Source organism: Ursus maritimus, unplaced genomic scaffold (assembly GCF_017311325.1).
Source record: "Ursus maritimus isolate PB19 unplaced genomic scaffold, ASM1731132v1 scaffold_13, whole genome shotgun sequence".
Classification (NCBI taxonomy): Eukaryota; Metazoa; Chordata; class Mammalia; order Carnivora; family Ursidae; genus Ursus; species Ursus maritimus.
This window is the reverse complement of record NW_024423675.1, coordinates 12,717,004-12,734,894: the sequence shown is the minus strand read 5'-3', so window position 1 is coordinate 12,734,894 and position 17,891 is coordinate 12,717,004. Positions and strand designations below refer to the sequence as shown.

General features: G+C 50.8%; 1 protein-coding gene across 1 annotated transcript in view; it reads left to right on the top strand.

Annotated features, from left to right (window-relative positions):
- Positions 1-356: 356 nt before the first annotated feature.
- The window catches only part of SIM1 (SIM bHLH transcription factor 1), a 65,357-nt gene continuing 47,822 nt past the window's right edge, over positions 357-17,891 (top strand). Inside the window, exons 1-9 of the mRNA XM_040627570.1 lie at positions 357-675; positions 1,384-2,000; positions 11,375-11,457; positions 14,662-14,751; positions 15,278-15,386; positions 15,524-15,609; positions 16,307-16,506; positions 16,725-16,831; positions 17,495-17,642. Of these exons, the coding sequence (XP_040483504.1) occupies positions 1,826-2,000; positions 11,375-11,457; positions 14,662-14,751; positions 15,278-15,386; positions 15,524-15,609; positions 16,307-16,506; positions 16,725-16,831; positions 17,495-17,642 (998 nt within the window). The 5' untranslated portion in view covers positions 357-675; positions 1,384-1,825. The remainder of the gene's footprint in view (positions 676-1,383; positions 2,001-11,374; positions 11,458-14,661; positions 14,752-15,277; positions 15,387-15,523; positions 15,610-16,306; positions 16,507-16,724; positions 16,832-17,494; positions 17,643-17,891) is intronic.

Below are 17,891 nucleotides of genomic sequence, written 5' to 3'. Positions count from 1 at the left end.
CCCCCCCCCCCCCCCCCCCCCCCGCTCTGGGCTGGGTGCGCAGCCACTCGACCCCAGGGAGAGCGGGAATCGGGGGCCCTGCACATCACATCGGGGCCCCTGGAGGCCGGGAGCAGCGGCGGCTGCAGGGCAGCGCCGACACGCGTGCCCAGGGCTCGTCAGGAGCGCTGCAGCCACGCGGGTAGCAGAGAGGCTAGCCAGGAGCACGGACGCGCAGGGGGTGGTGCGGGTCGTGCTCGCGTCACTCAGCCCGGCCGGCCAATGAGCGCCTCTCCCCGGGGCACGCCGAGCCAATTGGAGACGAGGAAGTTTGTGAGTGGCATTAAGGGAGGGCGGGAGAGAGGGAGCCCGGGAGTGAAGTTGAAGCTAAACCCCGTGAGCTATAAAGAAGTTACAGGGGGGCGTTTTCGGCTTCCAATTAGGAATAATACTGGCTTCGTAGCAACTACCGAGGAGGAGGATTCTAAAACCACCTCACCCGTCCCAAAGCCTGCATCCCCCTCCTCCCACGCACCCCTCCCCCAATTCATGACCGAGAAAAGAAAAGGGAGCCAGGGCGCGCTCTGCTCCTCTCTGCCTGTGGGAAGCCGAGAGGCCGGCGGAGTTGGATGGTAGGCATGAGTCCAATTAAGAAGTGGGCGCCTCTGCACCCTTTGCCGCCAGCGGGGACTGAAGGTAGGTGAAGCGGAAGACACCTTGCGCCGGCCCAGAGGCACCCGCAGCTCTGCAGGCGCAGGGGGAGAGGCCGGGACGCCTCCCATCGCCCCCCTCCCGGTGCCTGCGAGGGGCTGTCGTGAATGTGCCACCTGTTAACCTGGCGCTGCCGTGCCCGGCGTGTTGCCCCCCCCCCCCCGCTGGGTAGGGAGAGCCCTGGGTCGCCTTGGGAGTCCCGAGGGACTTGACGTGTAAGTGCCATTTTTTGAGGAATCCCTGAGCCTTGAGACCCAAGTTAGAGAGGTAGCCAAATTCCAGAAATGCCCAAGTGGGGGGACTGAAAGGCGGCCTCAGCGCTGTGGAGGAATTCTGATTTGTGGAAACCTGCTTTCCTGGGACGTGCGCCTGGCCTGGGCGCGGGCACGGGGACCGGCGACTGAGGGTCTTCTACGGGTCCTCAAAAATATGCATTTTGTTATTCGGGCAACTTCCCAGGGGGCTGGAGAATGTGGCTGGCATGGGTGAGGGAAGGCGAGCATCATTTGCGGGGGGCTCAGTCTCGCTGCTGACTTCTCCATATCTTAACAAACAGACGAACAAACAAACACAAACACGGAGCCTGGAGAGGCGCGCTGAGGCCCTTTCCGGCGGTTTTTCGGAATTGGGGCGAGCGCGTGAGTGGTCGCGGAGCTACAGCTCTCTTACGCTCTGATGCTGTTGTCTTCACAGTGGCCTGAAAGAGTTGTCCGGCATTCCTGTTCTTCCCGAAGGGGCTCGGAGCCGCCTCAAACGCCGCGGGACTGAAGAGCAAACGTCGGGGATTATTATGTCGATTTTCTGGGGACCCGGGTTTGCCGCGCCGAACAGAAGGAAAGGCTGGCTTCTCAGGGGTCCCGCCGGCATTTGATACCCAGGGACTCCTAGGATTGTCCAGATTGCCGTGGATCAGCAACGTTCCTACATTGGCGTCCCGCATTTTTAAAGAAAATCATTTCTGTTCGCTGCGTTGGTCTTTCACTGATATCAATACACTGAAGCAAAGACTTCGGTCTCTCCGTTCAAAGTATGCTTTATATTTTTGTCAAATATGATCTCTAACTGAAAGTTTATTTTTGCTTTTGGATGAATCTGTGGAGCTTATGTTGTAAGAAGAAAGGGAGAACAAGACACAATGAAAGAGAAGTCCAAAAATGCTGCCCGGACTAGGAGGGAGAAAGAAAACAGTGAATTTTATGAACTGGCTAAATTACTGCCTTTGCCCTCGGCTATCACCTCGCAGCTGGACAAAGCATCCATAATCAGACTCACCACCAGCTATCTCAAAATGAGAGTAGTGTTTCCAGAAGGTAAGTGACTCTGCCCAGATGGAATTTCAAAGGCAGAAGGGCTAGAGGTTTGCCAGTGAGTGAGCCTACACCACTGAACAGAGGAGTACATTCACACGTACATACATAACTGTCTGCAAAGAGAAGTTTAGCATGGCTGCTTGACTAAGGACCTCTCTGAACTTAGAATTCCTGTTACCTTTTTGTGGCCCTTTCTACTTCCCCATTAATACTTTCTCTCCAGTCCATCGGATATGTTTGGTTGGGAAGCAGCCCAACAGTGCTTTTGTCAACACTTCAGATACTGAGCTCGAATGAAAGTACAAGTAATCCAAACATGACTTTCTTTTTTTTCTTAATCCCTCTTATTAGAATTATATCTAGCAGAAAGCAGGAGCATTGCCAAATCCTTGTATTTTTGCTACATATAGATAGACCCATGTACATGGAGCTAGCTAAGCCAGATAATAATTTCTCTCTAAGTTTATAATTCTGCAGAAGAGGAGCAGGCATATTTGTGAACCAATTTGTCCTGAATTTACCCAGTCTCTTGATTGCTTATAGCAAATTTATTCTGAGTTTTTGAGACATTCACAGATTCTGAAACTAACTCTGGGGCTTGGTGATTTGCAATGCTGAGTTTGATATTATCTCTGAGATAACAGGCTAGGACCCAAATACTTAAGGTTGAATCAAGAAGACTAGCCCGAGTAGAAAATATCTTCTAGGTGGCAGATTGGCAAACGGGTCCTGAGAAAATTGTCTTTTAAGGCCTAGAAGGAAGAACAGCTGAGCTGGTCTGATTTAAAACATGTATTTAGATAATCAAGATTCAGAGGACAGAGCAGCCTTCAAAGAACACTGTCCTGTATAAAATCATTTATACTCACTAGGAAAAGGATACTTCTCTCTTCCATCTCCCCATCCTTTTCTTTACCCACATTCAAATAATATGTACAGATTTCTTAAAGTATTTTAGATATATCTTTGCTAGAGGAGAGAGAATGGGAAATATAAAGGAGAGAATACTAAACAACAAAAAATTCCAAGAGAAAGAACCCTGTTTATTTACAAACCAGAATGTCTTATTTGACCCACAGAGGTTTATGTTATTGTTGATTTTGGGTGTTTGGGGTCTGTTGTTTTCTTTTAAGGAAATAGGGGGAAGGAAATAGCCATTATTGGGCTTAGAGTTTCACTTTGTTTGATCTTGACTAGAAGTTATTATCTGAATCAAAATCTTGCGAAACATGTTGACAAATTAGTCAAGGGCACTAAGGGAAAACTTTCAAATTATAGTTCAATTCTACCCCAGAACTACAAGTAGTGTTATAGTTGTTTTGTCTTAATGCAGTTCCTTGAACAATCACAACTGACCCTGGAAACCACAGGGGGAGAGGAATTAAAACCTAACGTTCCTGAAAAGTTAAAAAAAAAAAAAAGAAAAGAACAGAAAAGAAAAGAAAAAAGCAAAGGGGGGAACTTATATATTAAAAACCATACTTCCCATTCAAACTGTGCTGAGAATTGCTGGTGGGAAAAGTACTATTATGCTATACTGCCTTCTGTTTAAAAAAAGGAATCTCGTTGTCTTTTATACTGTCAGCGCCTACTTTATAAAAATAAAGCTATTGCGAACTCGGCTGGCCGCGCTGTTCCTAACAGGATTATTAGCAGTGATTTGTCAGCCCCTGCGGTCTCAGTGGGCTCCCTTTCTGCGTGATTTCTAGCGGGTCTCGTCAATTATCGGTGCCGATGTCGCTCGCTGTTTGATCAGAAGAAGCATATGGTGCTGCTTGTGGGGCTGCGAGTAATCGCGGGAGGAAAAGAATAGGGGATCGGCGTTCCCGGGCGGGCACAGAAAGAGGGCTAGGAGCGCCCAGGGAGTTGCCGGGCCGGGGGCGCTCCTCTTTGTCGTGCAGACCCCGGGCTGGCGCGGCCAGGAGGGTTTCGGGCTGGTTTTTGTTGTTTTGGTTTTGTTTTCTAAGAGAGCAAGCTGTCTTAAGTAAGTGCTAACTCCACAAATTATAAATCGCGTGATAAATGGGAGGAACAGAAAGTAAACTCTCTTAGTCAACTTCTTATTTTTAAAGAGAGCACTGGCGAAGACTCCCCCCTGGAGTCCCCTTGCTGGCCGGGCGGATCCCCTGTGGCTGCTTTAACCGCGACTGTGCTTTCTGCAGCCCCCTTCACCTTCCTCCCGAGCCCCGGGCCCCTCCCTCCTCTCCCTTCTCCTGTGGACTAGTGTGAGTTTATGGGGAGGAGGGGATGGACGATGTGTGAACTCTGGGCACATCATTTATTTCTCCAGCTACTGTAGAGCTCATAACTCACCCGCAGTCTCCACCCGGTGAGTTAGACAGGGTCATCCGAACAGCTGGCTCCTAGGGGTGAGGTTTTAATTTTGAGGAGAGATTAGCTTCAAAAATCCAAAACCCAGACACAGGCCTTTAAAATATTAAACAATAACAATAACAAAAAACAAACAAAACAACCCAACATCTTTCAAGGGAGTGAAATAATCACAAGCAGCAAAACCGGGCACAACCTGCAGAGGGTGCTAGATTTGGGTTCAGCTGTGGACTGAAGGCAGACGGTAGACAAGACTGGGTCCATGGCAGTGGGGGAAACTGGGCACTGTATGTGGAGGTAACCTTTTTTTAGTGATGAGAAATGGAAAGAATTTGAAGATGTAGTTCATTTTTACACCTATCTTGATGCCGTTCCAGCACGTAGTAGGTCTTAAATTTTGTTCTGAAGATGGAGTAAAAGATAGCTATTTCATCATGGTAAGCATTCTGTCACATGTAACATATGGATTTTGCAAGGTGTATAATCTAAAATAATTATAAATCTGATGACATCTCAGTTATAAGCACAACAATGACTATAAAATTCCACTGTTTTGGCTTAGATTACATTTCATCTACAAAACCCAGATAATACCAAAAGGCTTAAATCAACAAACAGAAATCTTTCCATACTTACATTTGAAAAAAATTTAAAAAATTCTTGAAATATAGCTAATTCCCCATCACTAAATATAGCCCCCCCCCCCCAGGTTCTGGTAGATTCCTTGTCTGGGGGCAAACTTCAGTTTTTACTTATCTGGGTGGATAAAATTGAGCTGTTGAAAGAAAAATGAGAGAGAAAGAGAGATTGGGAACACAGGAATGGGATATGGGTGCCTGGAATAATTAAGTATAAAGTATTAGATTGGAGACTTCATACTTTTTAAAAAACTCACAGGGAAGATTACTGTGAAATCATTCAAACTGCGTATCTCCCATTGGCAGTATATTCCATTCTAAAATAGCCTTGCGAAGAAAAAATTTGAGAAACGTATAAGTCTCTGGTGTTATCAAAGCTAGAAAGGCACGATAAAAAAGAGAGATGGTGTGCCTTTGTGTGCAAAATAAGACAAATTTAACTAAAAGAAATATGTATTTGTTATCCAGATAGTTTTGGCTGGGGGCGTAGTGGTTTGCTGAATAACCTTCTGAAGGATCAGACACGTTTTCAAATCTATAGCCATTGACAATCTTGGTAACATCGCACTACCATTTCATTGTCAAGATGTCTTGGGAAAATAATAATAATCACAGAATTGAAATTAGTAACTGTGTAGGAAAGGCAGTCTCTACAAGGGCTGGAAGGACAAGGATGATTAAACAAACCTCCACAGACCCTTTCTATAATATTCACCTCAAGATTGAAATCCTTAATCGTCTTATGTTTTTTTGAGGCCGAGAACTGAAAGAGAAAAAGAGGCCCCATTTCCCACGTGGATGGGTGATTTAAGGCTGTTTTTCTTGCTGCTCGGGGAAATGATTGAGCATTAGGTTTCCATGTTTATTTTCTTACAGAAGTTTTTCTCATTTAAAAGCCTTTAAGCCCAGTTTACGCTCCATGCTGGTTTTCTCTGTTTAATTCCAGTTTTGACGTTGACTTAAAATGTAGAGTGTAGAGCTAAACTCCGCATAGAGCATTTGCAAGGCAGATTTATGTGCTAGAAATTGTAGATCAGATGAATGAAAAAAATACTTTTTCTTTAAAGGGAGCGGTCGCTAATAAAAACAGTAACAACAGCAAAACAGGGCATTTTAAGCTATAGGGAGATGCTTCTAAGCAGGGTACAATCACACACCTGAAGCCTAAATCAGGCTAATTTGCAGAGGACAAACATGATTTCTAGGGGAGTTATTTTTCAATCCTGGGGGAAATCCCGGCAGCTTGGAGCTTTCGCAGACGCAAATGTGGACACAATTCGAAACCATGGGTTTTGGCTGTATTTCTCTATGTCGGCTCAGGTATTTCTCAAGAGAATGAGGTTTAGACCCAGCTAACACCTTATGATGTTAGCTATCCACCCATTGCCTGTCTCTGATTCATGGAATTTTAAATTTTGCGTGGGGGAGGATAGCCCTCAGGTATTTAGCAAGGAGCCTGCTACTTCGAAAGTACTAAAACTGTTCCAGAAGTGCGGAGCGAACTTTCTGCAGGTAGTCCCATCCGGGAGGCGGGTCCTGCGCGGAGTCGCTCGACCTCGTTGGCTCGGGCCAGACCGGAGACAGCGACCTAGTAGCAGCCTCTACCGCGCTTTGGTACTCAACGAAGCACTGAGCCGGGAGAAGCCTGTTTGCTGCTGTCCGCACGCCAAGTCGGCGCGGTGAGGCTCATTCTGTCCCGGCAGCGGGTGGCCGCAGCCGAGGGTGCGCCAGCTGGAGTCTCCGCTCGGTCCAGATCAGGTCTCTGCCCTCCGAGGTTTGGGGACGTCCCAGCGCGCCTGCCCAGGCAGAGGCCGAGCCGGTGCGGGCGTGCTCCCTCCGTCATTCGTGCTGCCCAGGCCACTGTCCCAAGGACGGGCTTTGTTTAAACCTGAAATCGAGATCACGCCCGAGCGGGCTGTAGTGCAGCGGTCGAGTGCCGGCCGCCAAATGGAACACAAGCGGAATACGCCTGATCAGCTGGGCAGCCCCGTCCGCCCACCCGCGCCTGCCTTTGGGGCGTTGGCATTGCCCCTCCCGGCCACTTTTGAAGACCTGGAGCCCTGGGGCGACACCATTTGACGTTTTTCAGCTTCACGCAGGCACTATCGTCAACCCCGCGTGCATTTTCGTCCCACAATTTAGTTGGGACCAGGCTGAAACCCTCCTGACCTTGGTTCCTGCAGCTCCTGTTTTCGCGGCAGGCTCTGACGCCGAAGGCCAGCTTGGCTGGCCTGCTCAGTCCCGACCTGGAAGCCCTCGCTCCAGGGCCAGAGCACAACGAGGGTGCAGAGACAGTCAATGCTGTGACCATCAGTCTCCACCCCAGATTTACAACTAACATTAGTGGATTCCCCGGGCGCGGCCAGGGGTCTCAGAAGCGCGCAGGGGAGAGCAGAGCACACACGGCCACTGCGGAGTGCAGAACACACAGGGGAGTGCAGGGCACACACTGTGGGGTCCAGGCTGCTGCGGGGGAAAAAACACGGCCCCGCGCAGCTACCGTCGCCCTCAGGAGGTCGGCCACACCCGCCAGGTGGCCGGACAGGGCCTCCAGCCGGCAGGGCCAAAGCGCCCGGGGATTGGGGTGGGTGCGCCTCGACGCCGGAAGCAGCCTTCTACCCAGTGACTGCTTCGGGCGCTCTGCCTTGTCTAAGGGCGCCCAATCTCCGTCGCTCTCTTACCGCGAGAGCACAGCTTCTGAGGCCCCCGGAGCCCTAACAGGAAGATGGCTAGGTTGCTGGACGGGGGTGGTGGAGGGAACCCAGGTGGCTGCAACAAGTACCTCCAGGACCCGAAGTTAGAATCGCGGTCTGAGGGCTTTTCCCACCTCAGTCATCAAGTTGTGGTCAGATCCTGGGACAGATCTTCCAGTCCCCTTCCCACCCCCATATTGCCTAAAAGGTATATCACGATCCCTCAGTCAGATGAAGCTTTCTGGGAACTATTATAAGGACACATTTCTATTGAGATATAGTTTATTTATTAAAGGGAAGGGGCAAAGAACAGTAGATAAAGCTCTTCTCTTCCTCCTCTTCCTGTCTGAGTGAAGGAGGCCATGATGCCAGGTCTGTAATCTATATTTTGTCAAGGGTATGAAATTCATTCCGAAGGAAAAGCTCGATCAATTTATTTTTGCTGCTTGTAATAACACAGCTGGATGATGCTTTGAGCTCACGCTAGACTGGGGCTCATCATTCATTCGCCAAGAACGGGCCTAAATTGTGCCTGTGGGATTAGGTCAATTTTAGTGGATCTACTTCGCCTCATTTGGTTACTAATTGGTTTCTTGTTTTATAAATCGAAATCTCATTTTCAGGAAATTACAAAACCCGTGCAGTCAGTCCATTGAGGTAATCCTTGGGTCAGGGGGTATTTAAATGGAAATGGCTCAACCACGCACTGAGGGTAAGAGTGAAACTTCGCCGGGGGTTTTCACATGAAATGTGAGCTAGTCCTTTAGATCCATAATAGATACATCCCTTCTAATACTACTTATGTAAATATGATAAACCAGACTTTAAGGGAAGGGGGGGTGGGGAGAAGCAAAATTTATCTGCTAAGGTTAATGTGGCATATCTTGGAAATCTTCCAAAATAGATTATGTTTTCCTTTGTCTTCGGCCACTTTAGCTGGGGAAAATCCTTTTGTCTAAAACCCGATTTAGTTATCGCCTCCCTCACAGGGCTCCTTTTCTCCTTTGCAAAACCCCGTTCCCTCGGCCTCACCGAATTACAAGAGAATCTTTAGATCTTGTTCCCACTGTAATCCTGCCGCAAAGGGAGCTGGTTTCCTCCTCATTTTAAACAGACAATCAAAGGATTTGTGAATTTTCTGCGGTAGGTCAAGTGCAGAAACGAAATCTCAGCTTACCCCCCTCGCCAACTGAAATTGGGTGCGGGAGCGCGTCACCGCCGGCAGGAGGTGAGGGGGTCCGGGGAGAGGGCCCTCTGGCCCACTCCAGGATTTTCGGGAGGCCGAACCCTTGACCCGGGGCTTCAGAAGGTGTCCTGGAAAGGCCGAAGGGCGAACTCAGCCGTAGGATTAGGTCAGGAAAGCAGGGCAGGTAGACGAGGGCAGCCAGTCCCTTATAAAACATTAACCCAGACAAAACCGTGTGACGGAGATTTCAACCGCAAACATAGAGGAGGCAATGCTCCGTGAAAGCAAAAGGTTCCTTAAAAGGTGTGGGGGTAGGGGCAGGAGAGGGCGAGGGAGGCCCCTGTTAACCTGCGCCAGGCCGGCTGTTTATTAACCTGCGGGGAAGTCTTATTTTTCCCTCGTAGGCGCATACTAATGAGGCCGCAACCTGAGACAACAAACAAGCGAGGCTGGCGCTGGGGTTCGGAACCGGCACTTAACCCCGAGCCCAGCTCGGGGATTTTCAAATGATTCGGGTCGGGAGGCCGTTCCCGGGCTGTTTCCAGCCGATTTGGGAGAACTTCACAATTTTAGAATAAAGGCATTTGTTGGCCCCAAGCGCAGGCTTCGCACCCTTCCGGAAGACAAGATTCCAGACTCGAGGAGGCCTCTGCCAGCTCCCAGGGCGCCGGAGCGCCTGGGCCCTTCGCCCCCGCACAGCTTGGCTCTTTCAGGCCTCGGCTGGGCCCTGGCGTCCACCGGTCAGCGCCACCCGCGTCCCCGGCTCTCCCAGAAGGTTCCTTTCCCCTTTCCCCAGTTTGGCCTCCTCAACCAACATCCCCCCTCCCCCGCCACTTTTGGGTGTGTGTGTGTGTGAGCAGCGATGAAAAAAAATGAACTCGTCCTGCGGGAAACCAGGGAGGATAGCTTGGCAGAGAGACCCGAGGAGCGAAGGGAAAGTGACATGGCGAAGGGGTGTGTACAGGTGGCTGCGGCGGAGGCCCTCCTAAACAGTCCAGGAAGGCCAAAGCGTCTGGGCAGTGGAGTCACTCAAGGGAGGGAAACTGGGCCGGGCTAAAGAGGCAGGAGGGATTGACGAGAGGCGTGGGAGGGAGAGGAGTCCGGCCGCGGGCGGGGGGCATCAGTGTTTGCAGAGCGGTGGGGAAATCGTTAGATTTATTTAGATGTGCAAACACCCAGAAAGACCCTATTCGAGCTTAAGGGGCGCTCATGGTTACTCGTTACCAGAGTTTTTGATCGCTTGCTTAGGAAGCAGCTCTTGGCCAACACATTTTAAGAGTCCAACTCCATGTTTTATGCCCGCCCTCACCCCCATATTACAATGCGAGTGTGTCTGTCATTGTGTACTTCAGAGTGTTTTGTACTTTAATGCAGTAAATCAGTAAATCACCCCCCTTTTTGTCATGTTAAACCTTGTTTATTGGTGTAAGAATAAGAGTTTAACTACCTAGTTAAATTAATTTCAGCAGCAACACTGCTAAAAAAAATATTACCTGTAAGTAGTTACAGGTAGCATAACCTCATCTCCTCAAGTTTCCTCTGCCTTATTTTTTTTCCATTTTCTTTCTGCAAACAGGTACAATAGTAGATTCCGTATTAATTTTTAAAAAATCAGCCACGGGTATCCAGAGAATTTTATTTTTTAGGCATCACCAGAGAAATGATTTCTGGCAAAACCTGGAAAGATCTTAACGTGGTAGCATCGAGGAGAGAAAGGGACTGTCTTTGTTAATAGATGGTACCTGGAAAGTAGAGAAACTGAATGATGTCTATATGGAATAGGGAATGGGAATATTGCTAAGACGATATTAGCACCTGAAAGTAACTTCCAAGGATTGTATACCTTTTTTTTTTTTTTTTTGAGAGGCAAAGTTAGGATGTGTAAATCGAGGACTGGCGTGGGACGGGGAAGTGGGGAAGCAGGGGAAGAAGGATTGCTCAGGGATGTTGGTGCTGGAAGTCATCCGCTAGCAAACTGATTTCTACGGAGGGAATTAAAGTCAGAAGCCTAGGGGAGGAAAATGGCTAGAGAGCCCAGCAGCCAATGAGAAAGCCCATCAAGGACCCGCTGGACCTGGCTGGAAGCCTCAGGTACTGGCAGTGGCATTCGCTGGATGTGTGGACATCCCGGGCCTCCTGATAAGGAAGATGGTGAAACTTTGGGAGAGAAATAGTGTCCCTCACCCCTCTAAGCACACTAGTGAACCTACGCAAAAGTTCCCGCGGGGGTTCGGTGTCGGCCCCTTCAGGGCACAGGCGGTCCTCAAATTCAGCCACTTGGGATACTGCCCTCCCTGAGAAGCCGGTCTGGGAAGGGGAGTCTGACCTCTCCTCAGTCCTTTACACGTGGAAAGGGCGGGGCCGAAATTTACCCGCTCGCGTCCTAGGCGGTCCGCGTGCTGGGGATCTCGGATGGTATCCAGTCGTGCGTGCGAACTTGAGTGTGTGACATAACCGCGAGACTAGACTCAAACCGCTAGCGAGGTCGGAGTCCCATCGCTAACGGGGGTGTCTGTGTCTCCACAGGGCTCGGCGAGGCGTGGGGCCACTCGAGTCGCACCAGCCCCTTGGACAACGTGGGCAGAGAACTGGGCTCCCATCTGCTCCAGGTATCCGCGCGGCTGCACATACGCTTCGAGGGCTCGGTGCTTGGCCCGGCGCCGGGCTTCTTGATTTTTAGGGAAATGGAATTGGGCCCAGACGTGGCCTTCTCGCAGCCCCTACAGCTCCTTCAAAATTAAAACATTGAGATCTTAACCTCGTTGGGTGCGGTTGCCACCACTCGAGATAGAGAGGGAGGCAAGGTGACAATGGGCACGTTGGGTTTAGATCGGGATGGCTGAACCGAGGGAGGGGGCGCCATTTGACACCATTCAGCTGAAGGAACCGGAGCGCTCTGGGCCAGGCTGCAAAACCGCCAGAAATGAAGGATTTACACAGGAATAATCTGGTAGAAATGCCCATCAATGCTTTAAGCCCACACATTCCAGATCCAGCTGCGTCTGCAACTCTTTCGTCTCCTCCCTGTAGTTCGAGGTCACTCTCCTCTCCCTCCAGGAGCTCTCAGCCCAGGCCAGCCTAACCCATGTACAGACCCTCGCGTACACACGTACAGCTCCCCAGGTAATGAGTTTACCCAATGTGGAGGCGCCCATTACCGCGTTGTTTGCAGTGTACACCGTTTTAAATTGCCCGTTGCCCGCTTAAGTCGCATAGCAAATATTTAAAATAGCAAAACTCCCGGTGGCATTTTTAGGCTTGACACTTGTCTCCCACCGTCCACCCCCTTATTATTATCCATGTCCACCGCCAGCTCCTCACGTGGGAGCCTCAAACCTAAATAGCATGGTGAGAATCTGAGCTGGTTCTTCCTCCTGGGCCAGGCAGGACAAGCATCTCCTGGCAGCAGTGCTGTGGCTTCCCCTGTCCCACTGTCTAAGTCCTGGAGACCAAAGAGATTCTAGTGTCACAGAGCAAAGAAAGGCCCCTGTAGGCATTCCCTCACAGGCCTGGCCTCCAATCCCCGGAATTAAATAGAAAGGCCTTGTCCCTCTCCTTTCTCAGGGACACCTTTCATCAGTTGTCTCTCAACAACGCCCTCCCTCCCCCAATCTTTCCATGCTCCCAGCTAATTTTCCTCATCAATATAAGAAAGAGAACAAAACCCAAACAATCTTCCACTCCTTCTAGTTCTTGCCCCATCTTTTCCCTCTGTTCATTCTGCAAATATAGGAGTGCCAACTGTGTGCCAGAGAGTAAGTTCTGCCCACATGGAGTTTACATTCTAAGGAGCAACCTTGCAAACCCACACAGGTGCATTACATAGTATAACATAGTATGACAGGTGGTGTAGGTACTGTGGAGAAAAATAAGGGGAAGGGAGGGGCTGTGTTTCAGTAGTGCCATTTAAAATGGGGACATTGCAGAAGGGGACATTTGGGCAAATACCTGACAGAGGTGACACTGCTTACTTCACATTCACCCTCTCCCTTGGCTTCTAAAGTAGCACAATTTCCTGGATTCTGCTCCCTCTCCTCTTGCTCCTCTGGTTTCCCCACTGCTGTCTGGCTGTAAATGCTGGCATTTCTCCCAAGTTCCACCTCTGTTTCTCCTCTCACAGCTTCAAGGCCTCATGGGTGATCTCAGCCAACACCATCACCTCAACTTCTTACCCACATTTGCATGACTCCAGCTGGTTTCTCCAGTCTAGACACCCTTCTGGAGCTCCAGACCTTCATTTCTTACTGCCAACTGGAAATCTGCATAAACCTGAAGTTTAGCATCTTTAAGACAAGAATTCATTACTTCCCTCCTCCAGACTTGCACTCATACAAAAATTCGCCATGCTTCCCTAAATTTTCAATCTTGGGTCATGGTGCTACCCTCCACTCAATGACCTTGAAGTCACTCTCAGCTTCTCTTTCTGCCGCTATAAATGCCCCAGCTAGAGCCATCTTTGACTTCCTCATCTGCCTGTGACCACCCAAATTTAGGCTCAAACATCTCTGATCTCTTCATCCCCACTTTTGACTCCTGTAGGTCACTGTACACATACCGCCATTAAAAAACAATACAAATGAAATGCAGGCGTGCGCGTGCACGCGCGCACACACACACACACACACACACACCCCTAAACATGCTATTTCCCTGCTTACCTGTTCAGAAACTGTTGGAAACCTGATGCTTACAGGAGAATCTCCAAATTCCTCAGATTGGTATCTCAAAGTCTCCAAAAACCCGGCACTCGTGTACTTTCTTAATCTATCTCTGGCACATGTGGCACAAGTCCATCATGCCTGACTATACCAGATACACCCTTTCCCGAGTTCCTGCCTTTCCCATGTCTTTCCTTCTGCCTAGGATCCCCTTCCTCCCATCTCCAGTTCAAGCTTCCTCTCCAAGGCTCTGCTCAAACTGTTCCTCTGAGGCCTCTCTGATTCTCCCCCAGGCCTCTGGCCATTCAGTCTCTGGGCCCCTACAACACTGTCTATGCAGCTGTGCAGTCATTATATCCGTCTTTAGCCAGTCACTGCTGCTGGACTTCCAGCAACTTGAGAGCAGGATCTGACTCATCCTTATGTCCCCACTGCTTGGACTGAAGCCTCATTCACAGAGATAAAGGGATAGTGAAAGTCTAAGTCTTTCTTTCATGGAAAGCCTGTCAGTTTGATGCATCAATGTAAACACACGTATGTACACACTATACCACTACTCTTACAGACCTGCTGCCTGGAAACCCTCTCATTTCCTAAACCCCCCTCTCCCAGATTCTTTCTGGAGCTACTGCCCAGCTGCCTTCCATCTACAAACTTTTCAGACTACCAGCCCTTCCATACGGCTCAGTGGCCATTTCCCAAGCCCTGCTGGCGCTCTTTCCATTATAGGATGCTGCCACTATGGAGTCCTTCAAGACTGACACAGGAAACCTTTCATTCTTTCAGTGACCATCTCCCGAAGAACCTACCCACCTCTTAGTGAGGCTGTGACCCCCTGCCCCCTATATTTGTGTGTGTATGCTATAGATAACTGTATCATCCATTTTGGTGGATCCTGAGTCTCAGAGGACAGTAGCCTTGCCAGGTACTTCCTCTGGGCATCTCCCAGTGTGCCGCATGTCCCAGATGCGTAGGTATTTGAAATGAACAAAAGAGGGACTCTTATGCCAGGTTTTCTATGGCCTAGTTCCTATAAGCCTCTCTCTACCGCGTCTGTCTGCTCTTCTGGCTGAACATCTCTAACTTCTGTCCCCCCACCCCTTTTTCCCCATGGCCCAGGGGACTCTCCACTCAACTCTGTTTCTATCTCCCTAGACCCTGGACGGCTTCATCTTCGTGGTGGCCCCAGATGGGAAGATCATGTACATCTCGGAGACAGCCTCAGTCCACCTGGGTCTTTCTCAGGTAGGTGAGTGGTCCACACCTCCAGCCTTCCATGTTTACACCGAGAGCTGGAGGCCCGCGGTAAGGATGGCGGTGCTTTCCCAAAGCTCTTATATGTGCACTTCTGGGACTGGAAAGATCTCAGCTGGCAGATCTGCATCTTCCTTTTCCTCTACTTCCCTTATCCTTACCCCTTATCCTGCTACCCCAGTCCTTACCATAGTCAGACACCATGGGTGGTGGTTACTTACTAATGTCTGATGTGTTCAGCTGAACATTGCCTGGGAACTGCTACTGCTATGACTACTACTGTAATTACTATATTATTATTATTATTATTATTATTATTATTATTTCCTTTCATAGACAGGAAGCTGAGGCTTAGATAGACTGCAATAGGTAGCCGGCAGCAGAACAGGAATTACAACTCAGGGCTGACTCTAAAGTTCTGGCTCCTGTCCTCACAGTCCTGTAGACACCCTGGTCCAATCAAGCCCTGCCGGGGCCCTCCACCACCTCGGAGAAGGTGATACCCCCCTCTTTACAGGTAGAGCTGACTGGGAACAGCATTTATGAATACATCCACCCGGCCGACCATGATGAGATGACTGCGGTGCTCACGGCCCATCAGCCCTACCACTCTCACTTTGTCCAGGGTAAGCAGCCATGTGCGGGTGACACTTGGGCCCATCTCCCTTCGCCTGTGGCTTGTCCCCAGTTAGCCAAGGCAGGGACCTGGTCGCCCCACCACCAGGCTCACGACCTGCCCCTCGCTCCCGCTCCTCTCTCCCAGAGTATGAGATTGAGCGCTCCTTCTTCCTGAGGATGAAATGCGTCTTGGCCAAGAGGAATGCGGGTCTCACCTGCGGTGGCTACAAGGTGGGTGACTGAGAGGGACGCTCCTAGCCACGCTAAGGGAAAAGGGCAGGGCAGGAGGAGCTTGAGGCGTGGGAGGGACATGTCTGCGTCCCTGACTGCCCCAGAGGGCATCCCCCCACCCGTCAAAGCGCTGTCTGCTCGGGAGCACCTCGAGAGTTGTTCAACTTTGTGAACACTTGGGGACTACTAAATTTTAAGACTTAGTTTCACCTGGTTACTGCCGGGACGCTGGGACTCTTAATCTGGGGCTCATAATGGGCCTTGGAGGTGTGTAAAGCGTCTGAAATGGTCGCTCATTTCGGCGCATTCCAGAGTTTACTCACAGCATCAGATTCCGACCCCCAGAGGGGTTAAGAACCAGAGCCTTAGCTCGAATCCATAGTTCTCTTGTTTAATGAGATGAAACGTGATTAGAATGCTGGTTCCAGGGCCGCACTTCCCGATTTTGAGGAGTTAAGGTTGGCAGGCGTTGCCAGGTCTCTGTATTTTTGCAAGCTCCCAGGTGAGTTCGGTGTGTCGGGACAGTCATTCATTTGAGATGCTGGAACACCAATAACTTTGGACACGTCCGTGCGGGGGCGTGGCCCACACGGCTTTTTGGTGGGGGGAGTCTCAAAATGTTTCAATCCCTTATCCACCTTTTTGAGGATGTTTCCCGGCTGTGGCTGAGTCTCCCCGCTTTCACCCTCCACTACAGGTCATTCACTGCAGCGGCTATCTGAAGATCCGCCAGTACAGCCTGGACATGTCCCCTTTCGATGGCTGCTACCAGAACGTGGGCCTGGTGGCCGTGGGCCACTCGCTGCCTCCCAGCGCCGTCACGGAGATCAAGCTGCACAGCAACATGTTCATGTTCCGCGCCAGCCTGGACATGAAGCTCATCTTCCTGGACTCCAGGTGAGTGGGGGTGGCCAAGGCGGGAAAGGATCACCCTGGGGGGAGGGCGGCCCTGCTCAGGGACGGAGAGCTCTTCCTCGACCTTCTGAGCCCATTTTGCAGATGAGGCGACTCACGGGGCCCTGCGAAGTGGGGGCGGGCACGCAGGTCTGAGATGGCTTCTAGGGTGGGGGCATTCCAGCACCCTGAGCTCATGCCGGGAGACTTGCTCTCCGCAGAGTGGCGGAGCTGACGGGGTACGAACCTCAGGACCTAATTGAGAAGACCCTGTACCACCACGTGCACGGCTGCGACACCTTCCACCTGCGCTGCGCCCACCACCTGCGTAAGGCGCCGCTCTTCCCGGCACCGGACTAACCCCCGCGCGTCCCGGGGAGGGGAGAGGGCGTGACTTAAGTCCACAGTAAGCGGATGGGTGGGAGCCCTAGTAGCCGGGTGGTGGTGCGAGGCACTTGCCAGCGAGCGGCTGCCCCAACGCCGAGCCCCTCCTTGTTTCCCTAATATTCGCGGGAAGAGTTTCTGAGTTTCTGGGTGAATTCTCCCAGGAGGGGTTTTATGCTTCCCTCTCCTGCCTGCTGCAAACCTCACTGAAGACGGGAATAGAAACTGAGGCTAGGTCACTTGGTTCAGTGGAGTGACCTGCTTCGGCTTTTGATAGAGTTTTGCTTTGAACTTAATCCCCAGGAGCAGGGACCATGAGCCTCAGAATTCAGCTGCCCAGACCCTACTTTCCTTAGTTAGAAAGTTGAATGGGGGAATCCCCCAATTTTAAGAGTCCCCCACCCCTCTGCCAATTTGGGACTGGAGAACTCGACGCAAAGTAACAGGACAATCAATTCCTTCGGGAATGTACGGGTTGTCTCTCCCTCCTGCCTGGGCTCAGTTATTAGTGCCCATAGGGACCCGCACTCCCACCGCCAGGGGTTGCATTTGGGTCGGATTGGCTGCGGGCTCCTTCACCCGCCGCTGCCTTCCGTCTCTCCATCAGTGCTCGTGAAGGGGCAGGTGACCACCAAATACTACAGGTTCCTGGCGAAGCACGGCGGCTGGGTATGGGTGCAGAGCTACGCCACCATCGTCCACAACAGCCGCTCGTCCAGGCCACACTGTATCGTCAGCGTCAACTATGTCCTCACGTGAGTGCAAGTCTGGAACCCTTCGCCCACTCCAGGCAACCCTGGTCTCCAAGAGGGTGCGGGTGGTGGGCACTGCCGGTTAGACGAGGTCGGAGTCCGCTGGGACGCAGGTTCGGACCCCAAGGCAGGCTGTGCTGGGAGGCGGCTGCTTGAGCTGGCTTTCATCTTTATGATTTAGGAGTTTTTCCATCCACAGTCTATATTTGCTTTCTGCTCTCTCTCTCTTTTAACCTTTTAAGCGAACTCTGC